The 11409-nt window shown below is 35.8% G+C and overlaps 1 protein-coding gene across 1 annotated transcript; it reads right to left on the reverse strand.

Annotated features, from left to right (window-relative positions):
- Nucleotides 1–8496: 8496 nt before the first annotated feature.
- Nucleotides 8497–10805, reverse strand: LOC149530791 (uncharacterized). The gene is made up of 3 exons (XM_089810100.1): nucleotides 9875–10805; nucleotides 9066–9770; nucleotides 8497–8932 (listed from the first exon to the last, which is right to left on the reverse strand). The coding sequence occupies exons 1-3, from the start codon at nucleotides 10223–10225 to the stop codon at nucleotides 8552–8554; spliced, it is 1437 nt and encodes a 478-aa protein (XP_089666226.1). The 5' UTR covers nucleotides 10226–10805; the 3' UTR covers nucleotides 8497–8551.
- Between the last annotated feature and the right edge of the window lie 604 nt (nucleotides 10806–11409).

Below are 11409 nucleotides of genomic sequence, written 5' to 3' on the forward strand. Positions count from 1 at the left end.
TGGGCTTATATTTTCTTTGAAACCTTGGCCAAGGTGGTACTATGTTCACTAGAACCAATTGTGCAACATATAGCTAGGAAGGTCACCTATTAGTGAAGGATGCCTTAAGTTAACTGACTACGATGATTTTGGGTTCTACACCAAATCTCACATGAGGGTTGACCTACTTCCTCTAGCAAAGATGACCATGATTGCTAGATAGGATCAAGTTACTTGATCGGCATGATCAAGTTCAATTTGGTTCAAGTTTCTATTATTACATTATTTATTTCCTACATAGTAAATGTAATTAGTTTGTTTATTTCAATTTCATGTAAAAGTAGTCAATAACTACAAATTTAAATTTATTTATTTATTGTCAAGTTCTTAGGAAATTATAAGACGTGTATTCAATTTTCATGTTCAAGAACTAAAAAAAAATCTTTTTATTTAAGTTATCAAGAATTTCGAATAAAAATGTAGAGACAATAAAGGTACTCAATTCAACTTTGGGTCCTAAATAAACAAGTTAACAAAGAAATACTTTTCAAATTTATATAAGAACGTACATCATTTTCCCAAAAGAGTTTGTTTTGTTACCTTCTCTTTGAATTTTTTGAGATTTGTAATCATTTCTTTCATCTATTCAACTATTACTAATCACCTTCTCTTTCCTTTTGATATGTCCCTTAGATCTCACAAGTTGGGATCTAAGGGGAAATTGTAAAGTAGGTGTTGTCTCTGTGAGCGATTGGTGCTTGATTGCTTTATTTTTTGTCATCGCCAGTTTGTTTTTGAGGGGTGCACGTCCCTATGTCCAAAACCTATTCTTTTTCTTTCTAGTCTGTTATTTTTGTTCATATCCATTTTATCTTAGGGCTTCATTGTCTATCTTGTGATATAATTGGATTGTCAAAGGGCTTTAGGGCCCCTTCAAAGCTCGTTTTGCTTATCAAAAACTAATATTAATCGCCACTTTTAAATCTCCTAAATATTTATTGTAAATCCAAATATAGTGAGGATTTGCGACAACAAATCTAAACAAAAGGATCTTATACATCTAAATGCCATATACATATAGAAGCATTGCATAGACATGGATAAGGTCATTTTTTAAGACTTTTAATATGGATACCACATTAATAAAAAACACATTTAACAAATAGAAGAGGAGTTCCTTGTTACTTCAAAAATAATGTACACACAAAAATAAGTTAATCTAGCACTTTACAATATGAAAAATAGTATAGCTCTATTCAAAAACTCATAAAAAAACAAAAATTACAAAATTAAAAACACAAAGAAAGCTTTTTAAAATGTATAGTTTCAAAATTTTAGGACAAATTTATAAAAATCAAAATGCAGCAGTAAATGAAAGAGATCTTGAGTTCGAATCTACTCAAGATTAACAAATAATAATGATTAATCTTATAATAAATAATCTAAACTTCAACCAATTACCTATCAAATAAAAATTAAAAAATTACACTGTATTTAGCATGGTACCTTTCAGAATCTTTCTAGTTGGTTTAGATATTATTTATAACAAGTTTTTTGTTTTTTTAAATGTGTAGATTAAAATATTTAACATATTTGAAATTTAAGACAAATTTATAAAAATCAAATCACACAGTACTTGGCATATAGTTAGAATATTAAAATTTTTAATTTTCCTTTGTACATCCACAGTGAAACTAGGAATAGGTGCAAACTCAATTTAGGAATAGGTGTGCCAAAGCAGACAAAGGAGTTTCTGATGGCTACTTCTCTAATAAATAGACTATCGCGTCTATAATTTAAAAGATATACGTAAGACATCCTAAATATTTAATGTCACATTTTATATATCTGCAAAATTTAAACAACTGTAATAATTCATTTTTCTTATTTTATTTATAGATTTTCTCTACAAGAATGAGAATTTGTCAGAAATATTAAATATCTTCAATCATCTCCAAATATACTAGTTTTGAAAATGTGTAAGTGGCAAATAAGGATATCAATTCCATTAAAAATGATAACAAAACTATTGCAAAATAATTAGATAAAACAATTATGAATTTATTTTATTTTTCTGTGTATCGTTTACGGAGATTATTGTGGTCATGGAGAGAAGAAAATCGAAGACTTGGACTGACAGAATCGTAAGTGATCATAAAGTGCAAGGGAATCGGCTGTATAGCCTACGAAATCAATCCGATTTCATCATTATTAAATAAATTAAGAACAACATGAGAACTGTTTTTTTTTTAATTAATATTTCTTTCATATGAAATAAATATTAATTCATTCAAAAATCAAAAACAGTTGCAATGTAGTTTTTAATTTCTTTAATAATAATGAAATCAGGTTGACTTCCAAGTGTAAGAAAAGACAGTATTTGTTCACAGTTAAAGAGGAGTGCAACCTGGTGGAATAAGATTTAATTTAGCCCACATCAAGTAATGTAAATGTTCATTTAGTATATTTTTAAAAAATTAATCAGCAAAATATCCATAGCTAGATCTACAATGAAGTAATTGAGTCAATGTCGTAGCATCGCCTTTCAGGTGGTCTCTAAGGGTAGGGGGCATGCCTGTCCTGACTGGAATACCCACCTTAGCAATAAAAATAAACTCTTATCATTTAGGGCATCCCAGACTTGTTCTGAATCAGAGCTTTATGCCCATAATAATGATAATGATAATAATTATAATAATAATAATAATGTAGATTCCAAAAACAAACTGAGCTCAGCAGCTTCCCTCTTACTGAAAAATTTGAAGCTACCTTTCGACCAGCCCAAGACCAAGTTTCACCAGAAATTATTAAGTATAGCAAGCTTCCACAATTCCAGTAACAGATACCCTATATTATGCTTTCAGCAATACTTCTAATGCAATTTAAAACCATATAACCTCCAGCTTTCTTTCATGAAACTCAATAATCTACAATATTGTTCCTATGAATCCAATATTGGTTCCCTATTCTAATGCTATTCTGGAAATTGGTGTACATGACAGTGATGCTTTCCAATATTTGAGAAGGCGGTCCACAAGTACCTATGTAGTTGCACTTGCAATGATAGTAACAATCTTGCAAAGCACTCCTTGCTTGTCTGGTGTTGTACTCAATCATAATTATTCATCCGTACCTTTTCCTGTGAATTTTGATCAATCCGAGATGCAACAGCATTCAGTGCCACCAAAAAGTCATCCTACCCCTTAGATGAAGGACTACAGTTCAGATATATTTTCTTATTGGATTCTTTCATTAATGGTGGTGATTTTCATGACAAAACAAACAAGGATGTTACAGGTTTTTATGAGAAAAACACTTGAACGTATAGAGTTACAAATTTATCATGATGACAAAGTACTGTTAATGCTTAAGATTTTCACAGTTTCGAAGTCAACAATCCCACTGTAATGCAACAAAATAAAAAATAAAAAATAAAAAATGTATAACAGCATTATAACCATTTACATATGATAATATGCTAAAATGTTGAAGAAATGAAAAATTAAACTTCATTTTTCTCCTCTCTAACTTCATTTTTCAAGCCTCAAACTAAAAGGTAAGTCAATATCAAAATGATGATATATTGTTTCTTCAAAATGTTGTTTTTCTCCATTGCATCCAATTCTACTGCTGTTTGAGAATTTGATCAAAACTTTGATCCTTAAATCATCTTTTCAAATCATCTTTTGGTTATGTTTGTTCTTAACTTGGTAAAAAGGGCAAATAAGAACCAAAAACATAAAATATAAAAGTAAATTTAAATGTCATTAAAAAGTACAATTGTAATGTCCAAGCGTGAGATAATAGTGTCTGATCAAGATTGGAGAGTCCAAGCTTGAGACTTGGAGTCCTTGGCGTGCAAGTCTAGTTGACTCGACTCAACCAACTTAGGGAATTGCAAGATTGCAAAGGTTCTCAGAGTATTCAGAGTGTCTTCAAACTATGGCATAAAAATACCATGCAAAGTTGCACATAATATGACTCAATTGCACAAATATTGTAACGTGTTATCAGTTGCTCTAAAATTACTAAATGCACTTATATGACAGAAAAGTGTCACCCTTCTTGATGAAATTGTCAATATACCACAGCACCAGAGCACTGCATGAGCACCACATGAAATTGTCTATATTAACTAATCATCTGACAATTATGGTACAGGAGTACCAGAGCACCGCATGAGCACCGCATGAGGAGCATGGAGGCCCATTTTTTTTCTAAGTTGTTTTTTGTTTAATAAGGTCGTAAGAGCCATTACATGTAATTTTGTAAGGATTCCATTTTGTAAGGCAAACAAAGCCATTGATCCTGTTAGGCATGCATTAGCCAACTGAGTCAACTCTGGTCAAAGGTAATTACGAGCATAGGGAAATAATGAAATTGGTCTTTGTTGATGTTTATTTGCAATGTAAATTGGATGATACGAAGTAGATTAATAGAGAGTTGTCAAAATTGTGAAATCTTGACAACTTTTGAGTGACTTTCACACAAATTGAGCAACTTCGTCCAAACAGCCAAAAATGGTTCAAAATTCAGTTGATGTTGGTTGAGGAAGTTGAAACATGCTTGTTTATATCTCAGGTGGTCCGGACATGAGTTACTTAAATTGCTGATTTTTGTTTTGGAGCAATAAATTACTTTCATTTCTTGGCAATTTCACTGTTATTTTGCATTGCAGTTTTGTACAGATTCAAGGATTGATCTGACAAATGTGGATGTTTAGAGCATTGAATTGACTTTCTGTTGCACGTGGTTTGATATCGATCCATTCAGTTTTGAGGAGGATAATGTATTTTTTGTGCAAGCATCAAACCTTGCCTACCTAGGGTTTTGACAATCAAATCTACTGTTGCTCTTACACTTCATTGCAGGCATCCTGATGATGGTTCATGGAGTGTGATATGAAACGTTGATGTTGAAAAATTGCTACAAAAACAAATCGAGAAGCTCATACTAAAAATAAAATGCTTGTACAGACTTTCCACTGTAGGAAAATGCTGACCTTTGGTAGAATGTTAGGGCCTTGGCCATTGAATGTGCTTTAGAATGATTTGGTCTTAGACCAGGAGATGAAGGCAGATGGGATAAAAGTCAATTGAAAGACCAGGCATCTTAATGTGACTGGCCCTTGAATGTGCTTTAGAATGCATTTGGTCTTAGATCAGGAGATGAAGGCAGATGGGATAAAAGCCAATTGAAAGACCAGGCATCTCAATGTGACTGGTCACAGGTAAGAAGGAAATTTGATTGCAGAGGCACAAACTGGTGGACTAAGTCCAATCTAATGGTGGATTTGGTGCTTTGGAGGGTGGGCAGACTTAACACAATCATTGGTTTCTGTAGATCAAGCCTTTTCCTAGGTGTCTCTTTGTAAAAGTCACCTAATTCACCAATCAGGTCTTTGATAGCAGTCAACATTTCCAACCATTAATGTGAAGACCCAGAACCCAACTTGGGATATGGTGTGAAGGGGCTAAAAGGGCACTTGAAACTGCAGTTTGTTTTGGTACTTGTTTGGGAAGTTTGGAAGTTTGTGGTGAAAAACCCCTCAAATAGGGCTAGTAGCAAACTAGGTCTCTAAAGGGAAAGAAACCTTGTAAGGTCTGGTGGAAACAAAAGAGAGGATGTTTTTCTGTTGTCTTCGGCCTCTAGGGTTAAGGGATGATATTTTCATATGTCTATTTCATCCTCTGCAACAAAATGTGTTATAGCCTTGTGAGTCAAATGAATGACTTGGTGATGACAGTGTCTTGAGGAGAGAACTGATGGTAGAAATTGTACAAGTGGGTTGTTGAAATTATGCAAAAGGGGTTGGGTGAAGTTGTCATGAGTTGATGAAGGGTAGTTGTTTTGAAAGACAAGTGTGCCTTGAAAAGAGAAAATATTGTGGGTTGTAGGTGAATAACCTTGCTTCCTTTGGACTCTGCATCATATTGGTATCAAGCAAGCCTGATCATTTGGGAGAAGTGATCTTGCTGTATGCCAACAGAAGAAAGTCAGGGAGAGGCTAATATCATGCCTCCAAAAGGGATGACTGTTGAGGAGGTGAGAAAATTCCAAGAAATGGAAGAGATGTTTGAAACCAAGTTGGCTGAGGACGTCAAAAAGATAGAAGGCAAGCAAAAGAAGAGCGAATGTGACTCTGATGAATATGAAGAGGAAGAGGAAGAAGCAGAAACCCCAAGGCAGGTAGTGGATATGCAAGACATTCACTGCGGCCTTGAAGGTGGTATGTAGCGATTCCTTAAACGGAAAAGCTGATGTCCCAATGTATAGTGAAAAAATGGATGTTGAAGCATTTTGGTTTGGATACAGGTGCTAAACACCTACTTTGAATATAAGGAAATAACTGAAAACAAGAAGGGTAAGATTGCAAAGTCAAAGTTGAAAGGGGCAGCACTCACATGGTGGAAATACATACAAGGTGAGAGGGAGAAAGAAGAGAAGAGTATGATCACATCCTGGGCTAGGATGGTGGCAAGGGTAAACACCCACTTTATGACAATCAATTATTAAGTACAAGTGTACAGAAAGTTGCAAAATTTTAAACAAAAGGACCTAGATGTAAGTGCATACACTGAAGAGTTCCATGGATTGCGTCTCAGAGCCAAGCACTATGAAGAAGAAAAGAAGAAGGTTGCAAGATACATTAATGGGTTAAAGTTTAGCATCCAGGATGAGATTACCATCATGGCTCCTGCAACAATGAATAAGTGTTTCTAATTGGCACATAGGGCAGAGGAAAAACTAAGCAGAAAGAATGAGCAGCATAACAGAGGTACAGGTGGAAGAAACTTAGAGTAGAGGGAGTTTTGGTGGAAGAAACCAAACACCAAAGACCCAAGGTGAATCTAGTCAAGGTGAAAGCATAAGGGAACAAATTTTAGAGGGAACTTTAGAGGGAGAAAAACTAATGATAGAGGTAGGTTTGGAGGATCTGGAAGAGACACTGGTCCATTTAGTGGCAAATGTTACACATGCAGTTAAATAGGACATCCTGCAAGCAGATGCCCTAGGAAGAGCACTCCAAATTCCCAAGGTGGAGAAAGAGGATCTCATTTGATTCAAAAAAAGGATTGTCAAAGTGTGAACTCCCCATGCAAGAACCTAATGATGAGGGAATTGTTGAAGGTGCAAACTCCACAGGAACCCCCACAGAGGAAATCGCCCTTCAAAACCTCTTGTAAAGGTAATGTCAAGGTATGTAAAGTGATTGTAGATTCTGGCTCAACTGATAATTTAGCATCCTTGGACAAGGTAGAAAACCTAAAACTAAGAGGGGTACCTCATCTTTTCCATACGAAGTGTCTTGGCTAACTAAGGGGCAACAAACATTGGTAGAGGAACAAGCTTAGGTGGAATTCCAAATAGGAGAATACAAAAGAACAAACTGCTTTGTGATGTAGTTGCTATGGATGAATGTCATTTGCTTCTTATATGCCCTTGGTGATATGATTTGAAATCCCGACACAATGGACAATCCTCAAAGATGGTGTGAGTTACACAATGAGCCCCTTACTTGATAATACAGTTTATAAACAAACTGAGTCAGGTATCATGTTAGTATGAGAGAGAGAGATGTTGCAGACATTAAAGGAGAACATAGGGTTTGCTTTGGTGTTGACACCCAAGGGCACATCAGCACAGTTAAGTACCAAGGACATTCCCAAGGAAGTGCAAGAAATATTGCAAAAGTATGAAGGCTTCGTGGTTGAGGACATGCCTAATTCTCTCCCACATATCAGAGATATAAGTCATCAAATTGACTTATTCCTTGAGCCGCCTTACCAAAGAAAGCAGCATATAAGATGACCTCATCTCAGAATGAAGTGATTGCCAATCAAGTGCAACAACTACTAGATAAGGGGCTGACAAGGAAGAGTCTTAGCTCATGTGCAGTACCTAATATCCTTGCAGCTGAGAAGGATGGTAAGTGGAGACTCTCTAGGAACTCTAGGGCCATTGACAAAACAACTATTAAATACAGATTCCAAAAGCCCAAAATTAAGCTTTGATGGATTGTTTGGGAGGGGCCTGCTATTTCTCCAAAGTTGACATGAAGAGTGGCAATCAACAAATTAGGATAAGGGAAGGAGATGAATGAAAAACAACTTTCAAGACCAATGAGGGTCTGTAGAATGGATGGTTATGCCCTTTAGGTTAACCAGTTCTCCAAGCACTTTTATGCATTTGATCTATAATACCGATTAGGATGCGGATTCCGAAGCGGATACAAGATGCGGGGATTTTTAATTTTTTTGGATGCGGATGCATGAGGAAACGTATATATATATATATATATAATGCAAGAAATATCAAGTATACTAATATATGCAAAGAAATGCAAGAAATGTACAAAAACAAATCATTTATTAATATGACTATGAATCTATGATACTTAACCCTTTATCAAAATTCAAGATATTTCAAAATTCATATGATATCAATATCAATATGTGCTTGTCCAACATTAGCGTTTAGTCTTAATTTTTAAACAATAAGTTCAAATAGGTCATGTTCAAGATTCCAACAAAATAAAAACGTAGTTAATGATTGAAGTCTAAAGATTCAATCAATCAAAGTCTAGCTCTGAATCATAGAGATTCACAAGAAAATTCACATTCTCATCATCATCTCCAACTGCTGAAAGATTATTTGAACCAAGCATGGTTCCACTTATGCTAGATGCACCACATGCCACGCTATCATCATCACCGTCTCCAACTGTAATAAGATCATGAAGTGTTGCATCCAAATCTACACACTCGGGAGCTACATCCCAAAGCTTTGTTGCCCCTTCCTTGTAATGATCATTCTTACGTGACAAAAGACGCAAGTTGGTGTGGACAAAGACCAAGTCCTCAACTTTCTTGGAGCCCAACCGGTTGCGCTTCACTGAATGGATAAAGGAGTATGTACTCCAATTCCTTTCAGCAGCAGAAGAACTAGCAACCTATATAGTTGTCACAAAACATACAAATGAAAAGCAAATTAATTTTAGAGAATGTGTGAAACACTAAATTCTAAAATGCAAGTGTAAACATAAAAGTTTAAAACAAATTTACAAAACAAAATATAAAACTTACTTGTGATATGACCTTGATTGCAAGAAGTTGAAGATGCTTGAAGGTTTGACCATACATGTACCACCATGTGATAGCTCCCATTCTATTTTGGTCCTTTAGTGCAAATGGAGAATGCCTTAACCCCGAAGCAAACAACCGAAATTCTTCCCTCATCTTTTCATGCATTTCTTCCAATGGGAAGAATCTTGTAAGAGCTTTGTGGCACCCCTCAGCAACCTCCTCATCTGCAAATGGTGCAACTCTACCCGGCATACCAACTACCTCCTCACTATAGTACCTAGGAGATAAGGCATATGCAAGGAGGTGCAATCGGGTAGTCATCTTATTCCAGCGATGGTGGATAATTGCTTGCACTTGTGTGCATAAGGCTTCACATTGTGTGGGGTCACTCTCATGTGCTTGTATAGAATGTTTTACCTTCTCAACCATGGTGTCCATACCATCATACACATCCCCCAAGCAAGGTGTATCTGTATCAGCAAAACGAAGCATAGTCATGATGAGCTTGGTGAAATCCAATATATATGCCACACGAGCCCACCAGCTCTCACTCAAGATCAAATCCCTGATCCTTTGTGCTCTTTCTAAATTTGAGATCTTGCATACGCCCCATTGATTACCGATGACCATTTGGCCCAATGCATCTTTTACCTTGAGGAGTCGTCTCATAACAATTGTATGAGATGCAAAACGAGTCTCAGCAACCTAAGCAAGTTAACAATATGTCAATTGACAATATAATTATAATTTTTAATTTTTAACTAAATTACAAAACCATGAAACTTAGTAATTTAAAAAAATTAATTTACCTTCAACAACTCCAATTTGGAGTATGTTCTAAAAATGGATTGTGACATGTGGTGGTTGGTCACAAACATCTGTATGTCCTCCCCCTCTTCATATATTTTCTTCACCCAATCTACTTCAGTGCCAATCCTTTGCATCATCAAGTTAAGGGAGTAAACAGTGCATGGGGTCCAAAAAATATGGTCATACTGACTCTCAAATAAAGCACCCGCACCCCTGCAATTTTTGGCATCGTCTATGACCACCTGTACCACATTCTCACTACCCACCATCTCAATAGCCTCAATGAGAATTCTAGAAATGAATTCAGAATCCTTCACTTGCCCCTCACAATCAATAGCCTTCAAAAACATTGCCCCTTTGGGGGAAACTACAATCACATTAATCAGTGGCCAATTTCTTGTATCCTTCCAACCATCTAACACAATAGTTAGACCCAAAGTTTTCCAAGATTTTTTGATTGGTTGAAGGTCTTTCTCTATATGTGCCTTCTCTTGTTGCAATAGAGTTGTACGCACCTTTTCATACCCCGGGCTTGTGTAGTCAGCTAGTGATTCTTTGATTGTTGCCACTATTTCCTTCCAATATGGCGATCTCACCAAGTTGAAAGGAAGACCATTTGCATAGAGACAACATGCAATAGCTTCATTAGCGCTGTCTCTTGCTCCATTTTAAATGCGGTGTGCAATGTGCCTCTTTTGCAGGTTGAAATTCCCACTTCTTCCTCATCCTCTCCTGGCACAGGTACTTGCAAGAATGGGTGTTGGGAGGATGCAATTGGTTCAGTGGGTGTCTGTAGCTTGCTCTTTGAGGAAGGACCTTAATAGTAGCTTTATTTTGATGTATTGATCAATGCATCAGCAGCTTCTTGTTCTCTTACAAATGAAAGTATTTCTACACTAGTCATCCCAATACCATTTTTGCCTTTGCACATTCCAAATCCTTTGCCAATAGGGCCCATAAAATGAAGCTTCACTCAGGAATATGAGCTATTGAAAGATTTTCCTTTGTTACTTTGACAATAATTGCACTTCCAATAGTATGAGCCACCTCGTGAAACCTGTGATATCCGTGTTGTATGTCTCCGCAAAGTAGAACCTATATCAATTTTGAAATTATCAGTCCCTTCCCCTCCTTGGCCCCCCACTGAGCTTTGACTAGCACTACCACTGGTATCCATTCTTGCCTAGTTTGTTGCAACCTATTTTATAAGAAAATAAATAAATTTTAATTAGTTCCTAACAACTATGAACATCATGCATACAAGTGGAAAGAAGTGAGAAAAACTACTAAAATAGATACCCAAAGTTGCTTCTACATATCTTTCAAAAAAAAAAAATTAAAAAAAACTTTTAAAAAATCTTCAAGAACTTGAAAAAAATCATCAAAATACTCAAGAAAAGGATTGATCACTTACCTTGAATGGTTTAAACTCCTTTGAGAAAGCTATCTCTTCCTCTTCGATCGATCCTCTTCGAAAATGCTGAACTTAGCTTCACAATGAAAAAGTCGTTGTAGGTGCAAAGTTGCAAACAAA

The sequence above is a fragment of the Cupressus sempervirens genome, chromosome 11 (genome assembly GCF_028749045.1).
Source record: "Cupressus sempervirens isolate cs-2001-9-10 chromosome 11, ASM2874904v1, whole genome shotgun sequence".
Classification (NCBI taxonomy): Eukaryota; Viridiplantae; Streptophyta; class Pinopsida; order Cupressales; family Cupressaceae; genus Cupressus; species Cupressus sempervirens.